Source organism: Pundamilia nyererei, unplaced genomic scaffold (genome assembly GCF_000239375.1).
Source record: "Pundamilia nyererei isolate P.nyererei 1_Seehausen unplaced genomic scaffold, PunNye1.0 scaffold00026, whole genome shotgun sequence".
Classification (NCBI taxonomy): domain Eukaryota; kingdom Metazoa; phylum Chordata; class Actinopteri; order Cichliformes; family Cichlidae; genus Pundamilia; species Pundamilia nyererei.
In genome coordinates, this window is record NW_005187427.1 from 4685606 (window position 1) to 4705934 (window position 20329).

Here is a 20329-nt window from a genome sequence, read left to right on the forward strand (position 1 = left end):
AGACAGAGAGTCTGGACAATGTGCTGACCTCAGTAAGCCATTTCTAAATGTTTATTGTTCAGAGCAGCAAGAGAAGAGAGAAGGGGGGGACAGTAGCAGCTACTCGCTCTGTTTTCGCTCTGTGTTGTTCACTTTTTTAATGACACGGTGAGGAACAAATAATGTAAACAAAACTATTTATAATTCAGGCACTTTGAATAAATGTAAATAGAGTCTAAAAACCTATAAGATGCTTCGCATAATGGGAAGAATAAAATTATTAAAATAAGAGTCTGTCTGCTTCATCTCTTGATCAATTTGTATAAAATTCCCCTTGTGTTATAAAACCCAACTGCACCAAACTATTTGAAAGTGAAGCTGCCAGTTGCAGCTCACCAGTCAATGCCAAAGCACTACCAGACCTGCCAATCAGGCCTTTGAACTGGTGCCACTGGCCCCGGTTAACCTTTATTGTTGATTTATTTAGTCTTAGAGATATTTTAAAAATAGAAATAGCTACTGCCGTTCATAGCAAAACATAAAAATAAAAATAGAAACAGTTAAGTGGAGAGCTTTGCTTTTCTGGGATTTCAAGCTTTCCAACAATGTCAGCACCTTCTTGTTTCAAATCCAGCATTCATAGCGTTGATCCAGTTTGTGTCCATCATCAAAAGTAGGTCAGTTAGATTCCTGATCTGAGTCTTGACCAACTAAATTCTCACATCTGATTAACACACTGCACTTGTAATAATGTTAACAGTGTGTGTGTGTGTGTGTGTGTGGGGGGGACATGTAGTCACACACCTATGAGTCATACTGTAGTAATAAATAAATAGGATTTTAAATTTGATTCTGGATTTAACAGGGAGCCGCTGAGCAGAAGCCAATATGGGAGAACCTGGAAAGTTCATTCTGTTCAACTGGAGTTAGCATTTTTAGTGGGAGACCCACTCCCACCAGTTGGACAGAGTCAAATATCAGGGATTTGCTTACCTGGACGACTGTGACGACCATCAAGACCAATATGGGAGAAACATGCTATCTCTTCCTAGTTCCTGTCAGTACTCTGGTTGCAATACTTTGGATCAACTGGAAGCTTTTCAGATAGTTTTGAGCACAACCTAATAATAATGAATTTCAGTAGTGTGAGCTAGGTGTGAGTGTGGTTTAGTTAAGCAAGAGGTTGGATACACCCTGTACAGGTTGCTAGTCTATTACAGGGCTATACTGGTTTGATTAGTCTAATAATAGTAATAACTGTGAGATATCACTCGATCCATCCATTTTCTTCCATTTATCCAATTGAGGGTCATGTGGTGCAGGAGCCTATCCCAGCTGCTATAGGGTGAGAGCCGGGGTACATCCAGACACCATTATTTACTTTTCATAGTGTAATCACAAATTAACCCCAGCACATGTCTTTGGGGGAAAGCAGGAGTACCCGTAGAGAACCTCGGGGTGAACGTACCATCACAGAAAGACGGTGGATTCAAGCCTTCTTGGACCTTCTTGCTGTGAGGCAGTAGCCCTGATATCATTTGAAATCATAGAAAACATCACTTGGCTTTTGAGTGGATTCAGTGGTTTGCACAAGACTGTTGCTAATCCTCCACCTTTGTACCATGACTTTGAAAATCAAAGAAAACAGCCACATAAAGTATTTCACCGCTGAGCTGAATTTTTATGTGGGCCTATCTCATAATAGACCCACATGCCCGTGTGGAAAGCCACCCTCTCTTTTTTCCTCTAACATATAGATTTACCACAGAGGTGCATGTAGCGCAGTATAGCCGTGGGTCCTCTTTGTGTTTGCATGAATCACCGTGTGTCTGCGTGTTAACCCCTCTGTGGCTAAACAATGGAGTCCAAAGCAAAGTGCTGACATGAGTCCAGGCATGCCTGCCCCCCCCCCGGCCCCTGACACCCGTGGGTGTATATATACCCCCCGTCCACACTGCCTCCGCACACTGTTCAGTGGAACCCTGCGACACACAGCTCACCAGTTTGGGTAGGTCCAAGTTGTTAAAGTAGTTACCAATACAGCACAGTTTCCCAGTCTATGAATGTAATGTAGCCTAGGCCTCTAATGCAACAATCCAACTAACAACAGGTGGTCTTACGAGAACAGAAGGAGGCCAGTGTACCTTGTTTTATTACATTAACTATAATATGAGGAAGTTATTTTAAAACAACAAGTGAAAACAGCAAAGAAGAGTGAGCAGGAGGCTTGAAGTGGTGTGACAAACCTGGGCTTTAAATTTATGGCACAGCAAACAGTGAGCCACAGGTTTTGTGATTTTGACCTTCTCACATCATTTCCCGACTATTTATGTAATTTTACTCTGCAGGTACTGCTGAAAAAGAGGACAACATGGCTTTGACAAACCCCATGCCCATGGGCCCTTGGAAGGTAAGCATATGCTTTACACATCATGTTGCAGGGATGCAAGCAGCAGCACAAGTTTTTAGTTTATGTACAGTAATATCTGGTTCAGGCTGTACTCAGTTCACCCTCTTTGCTTTTTGCAGATCACTGTGTACGATCAGGAGTACTTCCAGGGCAGGCGTATGGAGTTTACTGCCAGCTGCCAGAACATCATGGAGTGTGGGATGGAGAACATCCGCTCCCTGAAGGTGGAGTGTGGCGCGTACGTATCCGATGAGCTTCCTTGCTCTTCTGGAAACTCTTAACTGTTTAAAGAAACTAAAACGGAGTGTCTTTCCTTCAGATTTTGGGTGGTTTAGATAGAAGGTGCGCTCATTATTCTTTTCATTTGTTTCTGGCTTCCAGCTGGGTGGGCTACGAGCACTCCAGCTTCTGCGGCCAACAGTTCGTCCTGGAGAAGGGAGACTACCCCCGCTTTGAGGCTTATAGTGGCAGCAACTCCTACCGCATTGAGAGAATGATCTCCTTCAGGCCCATCTGCTGTGCTGTAGGTTAACACAGCACACTATAACGGCCATTAGCTGACATCAGCTTATTCTCAATTTCTGCTGAGACTTCTTTTTTCTCTCTTTTGCACAGAACCACAAGGACTCCCGCATGATCATCTTTGAGATGGAGAACATGATGGGACGTCAGTTCGAGATGTGTGATGATTACCCCTCCCTGCAGGCCATGGGCTGGTTTAACAACGAAGTTGGATCCATGCAGATTCAGAGTGGCGCGTAAGTTCACGGTCACTTTAGATCACCTTCACACAGCTGAAAAACACACAGCCACTAGAAAGCATTGACTGCTTACCTGATTCAAGCGTGTGTCTGTGTGCGTGTTTTCCTGCAGCTTTGTGTGCTACCAGTACCCTGGCTACCGTGGCCACCAGTACATCATGGAGTGCGACTGTCGCGGAGGAGAGTACAAGTGTTACCGTGAATTTGGCTCCCACGCCCAGACTCCTCAGATTCAGTCCATCAGGAGGATCCAGCACTAAGAGGAGAGCGCTTTCTTTAAACCTCCTTATCGCTCCACTCTTTCTCCCTCTCCCTCCTTCCTGTGCTTCCATCCCTCCTTATCCTCCTCCTCCTGTACCGCAACCTCCATCTTCCAGCTAGTCAAAGCAGGATCTGGGACTGGACTTCAGGTGCTTACTGGCGTCAGTTGTGTCATAGCACTTTTTTTTTAAAAGAAACATCATAAAAGAAAAGAAAGATGTAAGAAAGACAGACAATAGGAATGACAGAAATGAGAGAAAAAAGCTGAATCAGTGTGAAAGAGAGATGTCATCTGGCGAGGCTGCAGAAATGCAAAAACAACACAGACTTTTTTGCTCTTTTTCACCACTGCTGGCATCATCATCATCATCATCATCGTCACTGTCTTCTACATCAACCAGACCACCAGTGCCGCTGTTACTGTGATATAATTACTGCCTGTGTTCAAGACGATGAATAAAGAGAATGAGCAAAAAGACAGAGAATCACAATGCTGACACATATCTCAGTTACATCTGTTTGTGCTTTTTGTTTTTTTTCTGATACACTTTAACTTTAAACCAGCCTGTAAAGCTGCATCATCTTATGGAGTGACTCCCCGAGCCAAAGATAGAGCTGCCAAAGTTTACATGAGGCTAAATATAAGAGGCTGAATTTTGGGTGAATGTGTATGAAATGGAGTGAAGCAATTTCCAATACAAAAACAAAGTGTGTAAAGCTCAAATAAACATGGCTTTAATGACCTGTTTAATACTACAGAAGTAGGCATTTTTATCTATTCTATAGCTGGTTAAATAAAAGTTTTGACAGAGTTAAAGTTAAACACCCACAGCAGCTGCAAACCCCCACATTACCTCTTCAATAGTCTAATTTAAGCACATATTGCTACCAATAAATCGGTATACCCAGTGGTTTATACTTCAACATGAAGATTTTAGAATTTTATTTATCTAAAATTCTGAATGTAGGATTTTCTACATTTTTAAAATTAGCTTTACCGTTACTGATGCCTACTCTATATCAAAACTAGTAATCTCTGAAAGCGACATACATCTTGAAACCACTAGAGGCCGCTGTGGGATAGAAAGACAAGTGCGACAACTGTATCTTCTTGACGGCTGATGATGACATGTCAACAACAAACATGGCAGGCAGCAATAACTACTGGGAAGGTAAATAATGGTGCTTTGTGTAATAAAAAAACCCCAAACAAACACACAAACAAACAGCTGCCACCATGTAAGGCTTTTGTTATCCAGGTCATACAAACTCAGCAGTTCAGAAACTTTATTTTATCCGCGGTTAGAAGGTGTTTTTAGCCGGTTTCGAGCTAATCTGTTAGCGTGTTAGCCTTCGTAGTTCAAAAGTCAGTAGTCAGACTTCAGCTTCCTCCTTTAAGCCAGCTTACGTGCTACCAGAGTTTGTAAACCTTTCTGTTTCATCCTCCGTTTACTGTTTATAGGCACGTAACAGGAAGATTTCAACCAAACAAGTCTTGCATCGTTAAGTGTAAACAAACAGGAAGTTAATAGTTGTTTACACATATATGGTCATTCATTGTTGACCACCAAATCAGTTACCTCGTTAATCGGATGAAGGCTTTCGTAATGTTATGGTTGCCAGTTATTATCTCCTTACATTTGGCTGAAATCAAAAGTGAGCCCAATTTTCTGTTTTGATGATCATAATATTATGAAAAACAGCTATTTTTATAATCATAAAAATAGTTTCTACCTGTACTGTGTAGTCTGTGGTTTATCAGCTTTTTGTGGATGTTTGTTGTAAACCAGTGGTTCTCAAACTTTTAAATCCAAGATCAAACTTTGGATCTCTGATACCATCTCAAACAGTAAAAGAGAATCAAAGTTTCTTTTCATTGGATAAAGGTCAGCACACTGTCAGCAGCAACCCATAATAATTCCGTGTAAAGGATGTTCTGTAATGTGTTATTGGTAAATGATAATTAAATTGTGCTATTTAAAATACACTTTACAGTGTAACACTAACCCTGCAACAATAATGTGAACTAAATAGTTTAATTTAACATGCTTCTGGTATCTTAAAACACCAGAGTTTCCGAGGCTTTATGCTTAATGCTTTCACTAACCAGTAGTCGGTGACCCTTTAAATCCTTCGGCAGATTGAAAGAATTTGTCCAGAATTTAACCAAACTTGAACGCAGTGATCATCTAATGGGTCTTCCACAAAATTGTGCTCAAGGCCAAGGTAACGTTTGTCCTTTTACAGACTCTTGTACATTTTCACGGCATAATGTTGTTCCACACTACTTCCAGTTTCACCAAATTCTCACTCTTGGTGTTGTGAACAGTATCCAGTTGTTCACTCAACCGTCTTTCTGTGCTTCACACTTTACAATAACCTGTAAATCATGATGGATCATGACCGAGATGGGCTTCTCCTTCACCGACACTCTGGGTTTACATAAAATGATCTGCCTGGGTCTTTCTATCCTTACTGGACTCCTGTAGATCTGGCATGATATTGAGGGTTGTCTAATTTATTTGTTTTCCATTTATTTTCTCCCCCCGTCAGATTTGCGTAAACAAGCCAGGCAGCTGGAGAATGAGCTTGACCTCAAGCTAGTCTCCTTCAGTAAGCTTTGCACCAGCTATACCAGCAGCAGCCCAGACCAGCGGATGAGAGACAGCAGGTTGGCAGCGCTTTCCCCTCTTCACTTTAAACATGTACCCTCTCTCAAAAGAAATCTTGTTGGATATTAAAAAAATCTTTGTGCTTTTAGAAGCTTTAGAACGTATAATTGTTGACTTATTGAATTTAAATTAAATTTTCTTTTTTACATTTTTGCTGAGCATCCTTTCTATTTCCGTCTGAAATCAGGTCTGACTCTCTGGGCTCATCTCATGACAACTCGCTTGTGGCCATGACGACTGAGCTGGACCAGCTCTTAGCCAATGTGAGTTAAATGTGGCACACGGTATGGTCACGTATAGGATGCCTTTAGTTGCAGACAATTGTGTTATTCGATGTTTTTAGAGTCAAACAGACTGTTAGGCCTGAAGCCTATTTGTTAAATAATTTTTTTCGAGTAGTCGAACATTTCAAATTATAATCCTGGGCTGTTTTGAAATCACATTATCTCTTAAAAGGTCGTCTGTGCTTCTGTGGCTACGTGATAAGAATTTAATCCTTTTTTGCAGCTTACAGCAGTCAATGACAAAATGGCAGAATGCACTAGCACCCCTGGAGCTTCGTCACACAACGCAGGATTGATGCACACCTTACAGAGGCACAGAGACATTTTACAGGTACATAGACTTCCTTCACTTTGTTGTAGGCTGTGCAATTAATAAAACTTTAATTTCATTTGCAGTTTTGCCGGACGGCACAGTGGTGTGGTGGTTCAGGGACGTTATTATTATAATTACTGTTTCACAATAATCACTTTTAGCCCTCCACACTTTAAATGTTATAATTAATTACGGTTGAACTTTGGGCAAATCCACATTCTAAAAACAATTTTTTCATGTCTTTGAGTGATCATATGATTAGTATTTTCCCCTCGGTCAAGGACAAAATCTTTCAGCTATTTATTGGAACATTCTGCGCACTTTGAAGATGCATTTATGAAATATGTACTGTATTTTGCCCCAATGTTTTCCAATCATGTTGTTTGCTAGTGATATCATGTCACACTGGCTGTTTATCGTGTTTTATTTTGCAGGACTACACTCATGAGTTTCACAAAATCAAAAGCAACTTTTATAGCCTGCGAGAGCGAGAGGACCTTCTGGGCTCAGTTCACAGAGACATCGAGTGAGTTCCCTTCCCTCTCTGATCAATAAAAGACTTCATGTTGTTAGAAAATACAACCGTGAGTGAAGCGTCAGTCACGCAGGCCTCGAGGCTGGTCAGCGAGGCCCTGGTAACCTTGCTAGATAAAACTGTGTATTGCCCAAAAGGTTGGCAAGTGTTTGTCAGCACTCACTTGGTGAAACTGGCAACAAAGAAATATATGGTGCTGCTGTGGTTGGCTGTAGTTTGTAAGAAAAATTCGACTTGCTCGCCAACCCTGTCTTCAAAGTCAAAGTTGTGCCTTTTGAAGTGGTTGCAGCAGTAAGGCACAACTTTTATTTTAAGTGCTTCACAATAAAATAAAAATAAAAAAACAGCTAATATTTAACTTTGAGGAGGTGGAGCCAAAGAATACTGTCAAATTTTTTAAGCTAATGGAAATTGATTATTGTAGGTTCTTCTTTTTAGCTCCAAGTGCAGCGCAAGTGTTGTGTAAAATTATTTATTGTGCTACTTTGTGAATAAATTTGGTGGCAAATGTAGTTTAGGCTTCTCATTGATATTGATGATAACTCTAATATTTAATATTAGAAGTTCTCTTATCTTTTTAGGTGTCATTTCTTTTATCTCCCATATGTCCCAAGATGTTACAAAAATGTGTTATTAAATCACTTGCTTACTCTCCTGCTTTACGTATGCAGAGTTTTCCTTTTCCTCCTGAATTCCTTCCATGCCTACTTTTTGTTGTCACCAAATCTAACATTTTCAGCTTTCCTTATTTTTGTCCCACTTTTCTGCTCTCTTCTCATCCCTCCTCCTCTCGTCCGATGTTATCCCTGACCAGCAGGAGGCAGAGATGTCTACTCAGTGTCTGGTTTCCCCTACCCTTTAATACTCTGCATTCCCGCTATCATATTTCATCCTCTAATAAGAGACACCTCTTATTAGCCATCTTCCCTCCTCTTCTCTGTATCTGTCTATGTCTCTCTCTTTCGCCGGGGATCTCTTTCCTAAGTGCCTTCTACAGTAAATCAAACCACAAGGCTTTCATTGAGCCAGAGCTGAGGGAGAGTGGTTACATCTGGCCTGCCTGATGCAGAGAAATGCTTTTTCACTAGAGGCGAGGAAGAGCAAGACAGTCAGACAGAGGGAATGAGACTTTCTCCTGATTTGACTTTGATTGATTACAAAAATGATGAGAGTGAATTTTAATTATTCCCACTGAGATTAGAGGTGTGGAGGAACAGTGAAAGGAGTGGGCCAACAGAACAGAAAATAGATGATGGATTAAAAAGATTATTAGTCCAAATAGAAATGGGATGGTGGTGGTGTAAATAAGAGATGGAGGACGGAGCTTTGGGTTAAGCGCTTAGAAGCTTTAATGCAGGAAGTACATCAGTATCCCGGCATGTGTTTTTAGGATGGAGGGAAATACCTGCAGCACTGATGACGAATCATATCCTTCTCTTGTCACAGGGAGGTTGACATATTTCGATGTTAAGTATATTGTCTAAGCATCTGCACACACTCATGTTCCAGCTGTAATGACGTTTTTGGTGCTAATCTGATGCTGGAGTTTACCCTTCTTTAATTTTCTTACTCAGGTCCTACAAAAGCAGCTCAGGGGTGAATAACAGGAGGACAGAGCTCTTCCTGAAGGAGCACGAGCATCTAAGAAAGTAAGACACATCTTTAAGAAAACCAGTTTCACACTTATCACAAGAAGATTGAGAGCTATTTTCCAAAATTCCTCATTGTTTACAACCCCTTTATGTGAGAGTTGAATTCTCTGTGATGTGTCTGCGGTATTTCCACTGATGTAATAAAAAATGACTGCATCAACTCAGACACTTCCTGATTGGAGTTATAGCTTTCTGTTCAGCTCGGTTGGGTTCTATTTATAAAAAAGCAGCGATGCAGCTATTATTCAGAAGCTCGTCTTGCTTGTGTCAGTGTGTGCTGGCGTGTTCGGAGCTGTGGTGACAAACAGGTTTCATGTTGTGGAAATGCTATCCAAAGGGGAAAAAGAGAACAGGTAGATTATGGTTTGATCTAGGAGTTGAAGCTGTATCGTGTCTTTCATAAATTTGAATGTCAGTGGGCCCGCTTGAATGCTTGTTTCTAGACTTGGGACCACATCTGAGAAGGTAGACAAATCATTTGAAAGAGCCCATCGACACAGAGCACTGTCCATTTGTGTCTTTTAAAAAATGATTTCCACATTGTATATTCAGTACAGGTGCACAATTTGAGCCATGAGCGCACTTGTTGCCAAATGCAGTGACCTGATTGGTTTGATCTGTTTATTCAGATCCACAAAATCAGAAAAATTGTGCTTGGTTTGAAAAAATTAATGCCGCAATTTTTCCAGCGAAAATATGTGTTGAGTGTGAGGGGCTGCATTAAGAACAGGTGAGTGTGAAAAATATTTTAAACCCATCCTGCGTGTAAAGGCCTTAACAGTACTCACGTACGTTAGATTGCAGGTGTTTTTTTCTCCTTCCAGTATCTTCTTCACCAGCTGTCGCGTTACTCGTGTTGCCAGTGCTGGCTGTGTTTTCCCCTTCAGAAGTAAAAAGACAATAAATAGATACAATCACACAACCTACTAATTTTACTGCACAGATTCTAAACTCTGAAGTCTGCCCACTCCTGCTAACTTTTCAGCAAAATGACAGAGAAAACAGACCGCTCGCACTGCTAGCATTCCCCCAGGCAGGGCATCCAGCGTTGCTTCCACCCCCCTGTTTTACATTAGTTGCCAGTATTTGACTGGGCTCCCATTCCTCCTTTTAAAATACAGAGCATGACTAAGAATTCAGAAATCACGAAATAGCCCACCTTTAGTGTCTCCTGAACAAAATAACACATTGAGCTGGGGACTCACACTGCCGGTGCTTCCTGAGGCAGTGAATACAAAGTGGCTTCCAGTTTTGGTTTGACCACTTTGGAACTTGGGGGGGTGAATAGACCAGACTCTATATCGTATATTGGCTTTATGGGAATGACTGCATTACTGCAGATAATGAAAACATGGTTTAGGTTATTTTAGCAGCGAGAGACACAACTCCCACGCTCCCATCACCGCTGTTCCCTGAAGCAGTGGATCTGCAGTTTGTTCCTTCCCCTGAGTTGCCATTGGACTGAGATCCAATTCCTCCTTTTGAAATACAAAAAATAATAAATAAAAAAGGTAATTGTTGTCTGACTCTAGGACAGAGCTGTGCTGCGGTTGCATATCACCTGGTGTAAATGATGGATACGAAATGGCTGAACTTCATGATTAAAATTTCTGTAGAAACATGCGAGTTGTTGAGATTATAATGAAGGTCCAGTCTGATGATTAGATGAGTCAGGTGGTCAACAGTAACGTCTTTTATCCACTCATTTTGGCCTCTCTATATAATTGTTATTAAAAATCTTTTTTAGGGGGTCAGACACCTCCAAGTCACACCACGAAACCTCGATACGTCCCAAATCTGAATTCTCACGTCACTCTGAAACTTTTTTGTTGCAACAATGAACCGAAACTTATGAGTCAGCATTGTGGTGGCAGAAAACAGCAAAGTTAGTTGTTCAGAATGAATTGGAAACACCAAAAAGGGCTTTCATTTGTTTGTTTGTTTTGTCATTTAATCTTTAAAGTAAATGTGACTAAATCAGAGAGCCTGCACAGCTCACACATTTATTATTCAGTTTCTTGTGCAAGGGAATGCCCCACCTATCAGAGATCTATTTACAAATCCTTACTTTTCATAGATCCTGTATATTTTAGGTTTTGTGCAACAGCTTAAACAATTATTGTTTGCATTTAGATATATTAGAAAAATAAACTAGAAGGCTATAATGATCCTAGCTGTGAGTTTAGATCAATATATTGATATTTGATGATGAACACATTTTCTGGTTGTTCCAGCAACAATTAAAGGTAAAATAACTGCACAGATATTTCAAAGGGCTGAAAGTGGTCAGACTTGTTTCTCCAGGCAGTTTGGATTAATGTAATATCTGAGTCTGATTAAATTATCGTAAGGTTTCGTAGGTATTTTGTTGTAAATAAAAGTCTTGAACACTTTTTTTTTTTTGCCTGTCCCGTTTGGCTCTTTTGCCATCAGAATTATTGTCTAAAGGCGAAGAAAGATGCCCAACGGATTGACTTTACCAAATGGACCATCCCAGCCTTGCCGTAATGGTCTATTTGATTCACCTTTTATTGTTTATTTTATTTTATTTTCACTTGCTAAATACGGGACAGACTTGACTGGGGAAAAGAAAGAGGGAAAGAAAAACAGCGAGGAAGAGGGACGGGGATAAAGGGCAAAAAACAAAAACCAACAAAATAAGCAGACAAAAAATGTATATACTGTATCAATCACCTGGATCACCTGTTGAGAAAGAAAAAAGAGAAAACAAGCAGAAAAAAAAGAGCAACATAATAAACAACATCACGATGATCTATGGGAATATAACAGTAAATATTAAACATTATTGTGCAGCACGTAGGATCTACAGCGCACAGTGTGCTTTGAGGTAGGAGCCAAAAAGGGTGTAGTTTGTGTGTGTGAGCACCTGTGTGTACACCTGTGAGCATGAGCGCGCTTGTATTTAAAAGGTTCCTTCATGTAATGATCTGCTAGAGGGTGTGGGGAGCCACAGCCCCGTCCTCAGCACAGACCCTCCCCTAGCCCCGCTGCACGCAGCCATGAGGAAACCGTCACCTAAGAGCCAACAGAGCCCTTAATAGGCCATGACCGCAACCCCGGGTTGAGCCCTCCGAGGAAGATGCTCCTGGGGAATCCCCCGACGCCCCGTCAGGGATTAACACTTTTTTAATGGTGATAATGGTTTTGTTTGAAAAGTCTGGAGAGCCATTAAAGTGTTTAGCTACTTCAGTGAAAAATCCACCATGTCAGTGTTGAGATATGCACCACAGCTTTGAACTTACCAACTGATGCAGCAGTTTGTCGAGCCAGGAATCCAACATGATTAGTCATCATTTAGGTGCCTTTCATTTTACATTTTCCTTAGTTAAAAATTTACGAGTTTCTTTGAGATTTCATTTTCAGGTATTTTACATGGTTGCTTCTGAATACTTCTTATTAACTTCCCATTTATTTACTTTTTCTTTAATGTGGAAGTATATCAGTTTTGTTTAATATCCATTTTAAAAATTCTTGTTACGTATGTTGTAACTGTTAGATTCATACAACCACAACAAGGTCACACAGGTCTAGAGACCATTCTGCAGCCACCATGCAAATTACAATTCAGTGAACATGTTTGCTCGGCGAGTTCAGATAAGTCGACGTCTTCTGTGCAAACTGCAGGTGACTACAGCGGTCCGCTAGCAACCAAAGTATTCACAAGGCCGCCACAAGGAGGCCAGTCATTAGGCTCGTGTGACACTGGGTATCACACTTTTTGGCCTTAACGATGAGAACATGTTATGCCTTTTTTTTTTTTTTAATGAAGCAAAAAGCAGTTTTGTGTTACATGTTGTTACATGTTGACTTTATTCTGATTTGTATTTATTTGTATTATCTTTTTGTTTTTTATTTGTTGCTAACAGAAGCAGTGTTTTTTTAAGAAAGGTCAGAGCAAGTTAAAAAGAAAAGAGTCTATACCTTTATATAAAGTGTTATATGAACATTTTAAATACTGCGTTGTATTTGATGAGTACTTCAGCTAATGCTAATACACTTCCCTGAGCCAACAGTAACATTATTGACAGTGCCAGTACTGGACTTGTTGAAATGCCAGAAATGTGCTGAGATGCGCGCTGCCGTGATCACTGAACATGATTCAGAAATAAACCACCCACTTTAAGCACCTTCCCAACCGTATGAGGAAAAAATAGCCCACCTGCTGTCGCAGTGTGGTTATTTCTTCCTCCAGTGCATCCTTGGTTTGTTTCGGATAAACAAGCGTTGCTGATTTTACCCAGAGAAACATTTTCCTCCTGTATCACCTGTGGAGGAGGAGCAGACATCAGCAAAGACAAACTATTAATACTCTTCAGACAGTTTAGACTCTCAGATTGAAAATTGAGGAGTTAAATTTACCTTTAACAGTGAAACACAGTCTCAGCAGCGGTCTCTGCAAGTTGAGGAACTGTTTTTATTGTCATTGTTATGAGATATTGGGCGTGCTGTTATTTAGATAGATGGAGCTTGAAAGAAGAATGCACATAAAATCTGAGGCTCTGTGAGGCTGATCTGAGAAACCACTGTTGCGCTTTGACTTGTCGAAGGTGTGAACATGTCAGTGATTGATGAGGAGATTCTTGTTTGGGATTCGGTGGAGTAAATGCACTATATGAACAAATGTTCAATACTGAATGTAAGAAATGAGGTTAAAATGTGCGGCATCGTCTCAGTATTGAGGGCTGCTAAAAGGATTCGATTTAGCTATTAGCTGATCGACAGACAACACGTTGCTGCTGCTCAGTTTATAAATGTTTTGGACTGCTGGTGTTTTTCTTCTTATTATTTTATTAGATTTTATTCAAGCACTCATAACTTACTCAATAATTTGCAGCTTCACTTAAATTTAAAGAGGTGTTGATTGCAGTTTTAGAAATTATACAATATTAATGCACATCTCATATTAGGACATATATTAGTTAAGCTAAACAAAAAGTCAAAGTTTAAACTGGATCCTGCAGGAGACAGGAAGCCAGTGTAGAGAAGCTAAAACTGGGGTTATATGCTCTCCCTGTTTGGTACCAGTTAGCAGGCGAGCAACTGCATTTTGGACCATCTGAAGATGATGAATGGAGGCCTGGTTGAGACTAAAATACAATGAATTGCAGTAGTCCAATCTGCAAGTAAGGAAAAGGTCAATAACATGTTCAAAGACATTAGCCGGAAGGTATGGCTTTACCTTGGCTAGCTGTCTTAACTGAAAGAAGCAGGACTGGACTATTGCCCTCACCTGCTTATTCAATTTAAAAGAACCATCAAGGTAGACACCGAGGTTTTTTACATGTGTTTTACAATAGGAAGAAAGGGGGCCCAGAGTGCTATCGATGTGATTATTGACAAAGTTGCCTCAAAGTAGAGCCGTTACTTCCTTGCATCAAATGGGCCGACGAGGTGGTTTGGTCATGTCCCACCGGGAGGAAGTCCTAGAGCGGATTCGGGCATCCTAGACAAATTGCATTTCTCAGCTGGACCCAGATCTGGACCTGAATGAGGGATGTGGTTGGTTAACTGGTTCATTTGCTGGTTGGCTTGTTGACACATTTAGGTTTGAATGGTTCCTCTCATTTCATTTTCACAAGAATCTATTGGCTGTGTTTGTTAAATGCGCAAATGTCCAATGGTGGGGAGTTGATCCGCGTTATTGCCTCTGCTCTGTTTTCAACAAAGATGCCAACTAAACCAAATTTTTAAAAAAGACTCAGTGGTTCTAACTTTATAAGTGTGACTAGTGGTCAGATATGCAGAAATGGAAAACCATTGGAAACCATGTCTGTGTGCATATTGCAGCTGTATTCATATTCATGTACATTGAACACAGGCAGATTTAAATTGAAATTATAATGTTATGCTATATCACAAGTAAAGAATAGGAAAATAAGCAAAGAAAGAAAAGTAGGGTCTGCTAAACATGAAGCTGCCTCGCCTCTGACTCTGCCGGCTAATAAAGGATCGTCTGAAAAAGGAGAGGATGGCAGCAGATAGATGGTGGGAGCGGTGGACGAATAGATGGAGGAAGTATAAAGCACAGTATTGATTTTTGGTCTCTAGTGAAGTCCGACAGGATGCATGCAGCTGCCTTTATATGCTCCGCTCAGCCCCAGACTTTTTCTGCCCATCACTTATCTTAGCAGATAATACAAGCCCTTCTCTGTGTGTATGTGCACTGTTGACCCTCTGTATGTTTTCCTTACGCCTCAAGAAAATCAGAGATCAGAACCAAACATTATATATCCATATGTTCAGAGCTGAAATTTTATACACGTTAATGGACTTTCCCCAAAATCGCCCATTAACAGCACTTTCTCCTCCCTCGCAGGAATCAGATGAAGTGCTTCTCTTATGATAACAGACCGATCGGGCTGTGTGGGTTCATGGCACAGGCTTCCTCTGAGTCTTGTTGTATAATTCCATAACTTCATATAGAGAACATTTGAAATGATCTCATAAGGTTATTTTAGGAAGTTTTATTCTTTAACTTTACTGAAGATGGTTGACTTACTTTTATCCTTTTTCTTGTTTTTTGTCCTATGTTCACAGCTCAGACAGTCATATTGACAACGCAATAAGGTCAGTTCTATTAATGCTTCATTTGCTTTCCTCCTCCCTTGCTTTGTTCTCACTCAACACGTGCCCATCATAAGCAAATGCAGCACATTTCAGTCTATTAAAACTACTGTAGCTCCCTACTTTTAGCTCATTAGCTGAAACAAGCTTAATGTGATTCTGCGAAGACAGCTACTGTGTGTGCTTCTTTTTGTGCAGCCGCCAGTCCCTAATGGTTTGTCTCCCTGCAGTATCGCCATGGCTACCAAAGAGAACATCACATTTCAGCGTGGGATGTTGAAGTCCATTCAAACCAGGGTCACAACTTTGGCCAGTATCCTTTTATCATTGATATCACTTCTCTTCTTTTTCTCCAGACTCGACTTTCTTTCCTTTTTTCTGTGTTAAAATAAAAATGCCAGTTCTACTCGTTGCACAGGAAATTAGAAAACTGCTTGTGAAGACAGGCAACGCCTGTGCAACCACTCTCAGTCAGCTGCGGTCTTCAGAGCAAGTTAGGGACGATAAGACAGTCAGTCTGCTATGAGTTTGTGATTGAATGGAGTCAACTTGGAAGTTACGTGCAATCTGTGATAATATGGCGAAATGTGTAAATGTGATAAATAGGTCAAAACCACAAGTGTGGAATTGTCTGGAGGAATTACATTGCATGAACAGCCTGTTTAAGGTCATGCCAAAGCATTGCCATCACATATAAGCCCAGACTTTGATTAGACCAATTCAAAACCTTCATTTTGTTTTTCATACAGGGCCAGTGTGAAATGACATTGTCATTTAAAGGAAAAGTTATTTATGAGATCAAGGAGGTGGCAAATACTTTTTCACAGCACTGTACAGTCATGGAAAAAGGTTTTGAGAATGACACAAATATTGGTTTTCATAAAGTTTGCTGCTTCAGTGTTTTTAGATCTTTTTGTCAGTTGTTTCTGAATCATCGTTAGAGGACCTTTGAACCTCTTTCCTTGAAATTCTTGATGATCCGATAAACAGTTGACTGTTTATCGGATCATCAAGACATAAATGTAAATGCAATCCATTCCTTATTATAATTATTATAATAATGAATTGCACTGTCTTGATGATCCGATAAACAGTTGACTGTTGACTGTTTATCGGATCATCAAGTGCAATCTTAGCAGCAACAATATCCTTGCCTGTGAAGCCCATTTTATGCAACACAATAATAATTATAATAAGGAATGTATTGCATTTAGATAGCGCTTTTCGAGAACCGCAAAGCACTTTACAATTCCACTATTCATTCACTCTCACATTCACACACTGGTGGAGGTAGCTACAGTTGTAGCCACAGCTGCCCTGGGGCAGACTGACAGAAGCGAGGCTCCCATATCGCGCCATTGGCCCCTCTGGCCAACACCAGTAGGCGATAGGTGAAGTGTCTTGCCCAAGCACACAACGACCGAGACTGTCCGAGCCGGGGCTCGAACCAGCAACCTTCCGGTTACAAGACGAACTGCCAACTCTTTGAGCCACGATCGCACACAATGCTGGCTGCACATGTTTTCTTGCAGGTTACCATGGTTAACGGGAAGAACAACGATTTCAAGCATCGCCATCATTTTAACAATTCCAGTCTGCTATTCTAACTCAATCATCATAACATAATGATCTCCAGCCTTGTGCTCGTCAACATTCTCACCTATGTTAACAAGAAGAAGGACTTTGCAGTTTATCTGATCACTCTTCATAAAATTCTGGAGTATATGCAAACTGCCTTCATAAAAGCTGAAGCAGCAAACTTTCTGAAAACCAATATTTGTGTCATTCTCAAAACTTTTGGCCACGACTAAATGTTTGCTAGTCTGTCTGGGTGTGAATGAAGAAAGACGACCCATGCAACTGTCTTCCAATCAAAAAAGGTTGCCCAGAGGTTGACAAAGGAACACCCCCCACATCTGGGTGAACACTTGGTCACCATAGCTACCAGGGAACCACTTTTTTCTTTCCTTTCCTAGTCACGAGGATGTTTGTCTTATTTTTACTTTGTGTGACTGAGCCATACGCAATTAGATAGTTAAAATAATAAATGCATAGCTAGATTGCACTAATAAATAAAAAAATGAACAGACCTGAGATGAACACTGACCATTGAACTGAATGAAAAAATATTTAGAAAATATAAATTTTTTGCTATTAAGTCTTAAATGACCATAATTTTAAAGTCTCGAGTCCATCTGACAGGCATGTGGGTTAATATAAGATGGTTTGGATCCACTGAACCACACCGCTGGATTGGATTTTTGTTTCGGAGCCTTGCTGATGTTTTTTCCTGCTACTCTCTGTCTCTTATTTACTTACTGCAAGGAAGGGAAACCCAGCTTGGGTCTTAATTATTTTCCTTCACCCTGCTACCCCGCCTCTCAGATCGCTTCCCCACCATCAACAGTCTCATCCAGAAAATCAATTTGCGCAAGAGGCGGGACTCTATAATTCTGGGTGTGGTTATTGGTGTCTGCACCATACTCTTGTTGCTCTACACTTTCCAATGAATCGCCATCAACTGACAAAATATACGCACTGTAACTCTAACCAAGTGTATACCATGTGGTTTTTATTCTCTCTATGGCACAAAAATATAATTGACACAAAATATTGAAAATAAAATGTAATTTCTCAGATTGGAGAGTTTATTTATTTTCTGGGGATTTGTATATTGCTGCTTGTATCCTGTTGTTATTTTAACTCCTTATAAATTCAAATAATAACCTTTCATTTGGATTGTGTATCGTATTGACTTATTTTGTTAAATAAAAGTGACAAACTCACTTCCAGCTTGGTCATGCTCATTCAGCTTTATTTCAGACATGCAGAACTATGGCACAGTAAACCAGTCATACAGTATAAATGTATAAACATGAACATCAGAGTGCCAAGATCGGTGCATACAAGGGGGGCAACCGCCCCGTTCATATCTTGCAGTATATTGTAAACATAATGAGGTTCAGTAGAGTCCAAACAGGAGTCATTTCAGTTATGACAGCACGCAAAGCAAGATATCACACTATGACTGCAGAAAGGCATTGTTGTGATACATAGACATGTGCCTAAAATTCATGTAAACAATGTACGAAAACAGCTTATACGTCTTCCTACAGCCACAAAACTCTCAAACGGGAGAAAAAGTTAATGTTTTGTTAAAATTTAGTTTTGAGAAACAGGGCAGGCAGTGACGACATCATGGACTAGAAGTGCACTGATGCCTTTTTTTCTGATCTTGTGTATTTGTTGTTGTGTTTAGTGAACCCATATGTGTTTTTTTCTTTTTTAATTTATTTGCAAATTGTAGTTTTATCCAGCTGTCTGCATAAGGCAGGAGTGCACCACTAGTTTAGACTATGAGAATATAGTTACTGACAGCCTGACACAATAGTGCAGTTTTTATCTTTCTTCCTCAGATCCTGAGTTTCTGACGTGATTGGGCATGAGTGTAGCCAGAAAAATAGAAATGTCCTGCCCTTCTTTCTTTTTCTTTCTGTTTTTTTTTTTAGGTCCGTAGCAGAAAACAAAACAAACAAAAACAAAACATTAAGTCGTACTTGAGAGTCTCTTCGTCTTGTTTGTGCTTTTTCATCGTCAAATTGACATCCTTCCTCGTGTGAAAATTTGAGATGACGTAAAAGAAGACTCCTTTCATCCCACTTTTCATTGCTGCATCTCTGAGAGCAAAACAGACAGAGGAAAAAGTTGATATACACAGAGTTACACTGAGATTTCTGTGTGTTTGTTCCATTTCTTCCTCGCATACCTATTGTAACCGCTACGAAGATGATCACAGCCACACCCAGCACCATTGCCAGGGCGCTGAGTAACATAGATAGACGCCCATACTTTCTCGCTCCCTCAGCATCCCCTGTCTGGAGAACAGTCCTCGACTAACGGGAAATGGAAGGAGATAAAATATAAATAATTTAGGAGCAACACAGTTGCAAAACAGTAGCAAAACACCTGGATTTACAGTGTGATTTAAAGCACGGAGAAAAATGTCTATGGATAAAGTAAAAGCTAAATAACTGCGCGGCACTCACCACATTTGCATACCACAAGGCACAAATATTGAGGGGCCAGCCGGGACAGAAACAGGACAGCACGGCGAGCCAGAGGTAACTCGGGGGGTCGGTGCCCGGTGGCACCTGAGAGGGCAGCTGTCCCAGGAAAAGCCGGGACGAGGATCTGGGTGGGGCCAGTTGCCCAACGGAGCCCGATTTAAGAGGTGATCTGTGTCCGTTCTGGTCCGCATCCAGGGAGCGGACACTCCCTCTGATGTTCAGGGAGAAAGAGTCAGATGGTTTGATGTTGCTCTGCCCGGTGGGCTCGGTGGTTGCTGTGCTCAGTAGCTTCTCCGTGTCCTGGAAGCCGGTGGGTATAGAAACTTCCCTCTCGCCAAGGGCGCTTTTCCCAAAGGCAGCATCAGTGTTAATAGCCATCACTGAAAGATAAGAAATATCTCCAAGTCGGATTCTCTGTCTGGCCGAGCCGCTTTCCTGTGGATGGAGACGCTGAAGAGTTCTTCCTTCAGATCTTGTCCATTGGGGGTCATCAGATTAAATATTACAAATTCAGCTAGCGTAAAGGCAACCTATTTAATTAAGCAGTCCAACTCCATCAAAATTTCTTATTGATGAGCGAGATGTTATTGATGTCTGAGCTTCTCTCGCGTTTAGTTGGCGGTGAGCATCTGGACGCAAGTCTCGTCTCTTACCCCCACCCCCCTGTATTATGTAGTGAGGTATTACCGCATCCCCTACTTTTCTACAGCACATCCCTAATGCCGAAGCCTACTTATGCACCAGGCGATGCGTGTGACAATGCAGAAACAACAGCTAAACCCGTTTTAAGTGAACGCGCGCGGTGCGTAA

At 40.9% G+C, this 20329-nt stretch overlaps 3 protein-coding genes across 4 annotated transcripts; 2 read left to right on the top strand and 1 right to left on the bottom strand.

The window, feature by feature from the left end:
* Positions 1 to 1960: 1960 nt before the first annotated feature.
* Positions 1961 to 3410, top strand: cryba1b (crystallin, beta A1b). The gene is made up of 6 exons (XM_005727890.1): positions 1961 to 1987; positions 2328 to 2389; positions 2509 to 2627; positions 2771 to 2912; positions 3005 to 3147; positions 3263 to 3410. The coding sequence occupies exons 2-6, from the start codon at positions 2351 to 2353 to the stop codon at positions 3408 to 3410; spliced, it is 591 nt and encodes a 196-aa protein (XP_005727947.1). The 5' UTR covers positions 1961 to 1987; positions 2328 to 2350.
* Positions 3411 to 4510: 1100 nt separating this feature from the next.
* On the top strand, positions 4511 to 18238 carry LOC102198869 (Golgi SNAP receptor complex member 1-like). Of its 2 annotated transcripts, XM_005727892.1 has the most exons (10): positions 4522 to 4583; positions 5552 to 5637; positions 5965 to 6082; positions 6271 to 6346; positions 6591 to 6698; positions 7115 to 7206; positions 8790 to 8864; positions 15426 to 15455; positions 15683 to 15765; positions 17838 to 18238. In XM_005727892.1, exons 2-10 carry the CDS (start codon positions 5604 to 5606, stop codon positions 17960 to 17962), a joined length of 741 nt encoding a protein of 246 aa, XP_005727949.1. In that variant the 5' UTR covers positions 4522 to 4583; positions 5552 to 5603; the 3' UTR covers positions 17963 to 18238. The 2 variants fall into 2 exon arrangements, with proteins under 2 accessions (XP_005727948.1, XP_005727949.1); XM_005727891.1 differs by lacking the exon at positions 5552 to 5637 and having other exon boundaries at positions 4511 to 4583.
* An 8-nt stretch (positions 18239 to 18246) lies between these two features.
* Positions 18247 to 20329, bottom strand: LOC102199340 (tumor suppressor candidate 5 homolog). Its single transcript, XM_005727893.2, has 3 exons — positions 19499 to 20329; positions 19219 to 19345; positions 18247 to 19129 (listed from the first exon to the last, which is right to left on the bottom strand). Exons 1-3 carry the CDS (start codon positions 19895 to 19897, stop codon positions 19116 to 19118), a joined length of 540 nt encoding a protein of 179 aa, XP_005727950.1. The 5' UTR covers positions 19898 to 20329; the 3' UTR covers positions 18247 to 19115.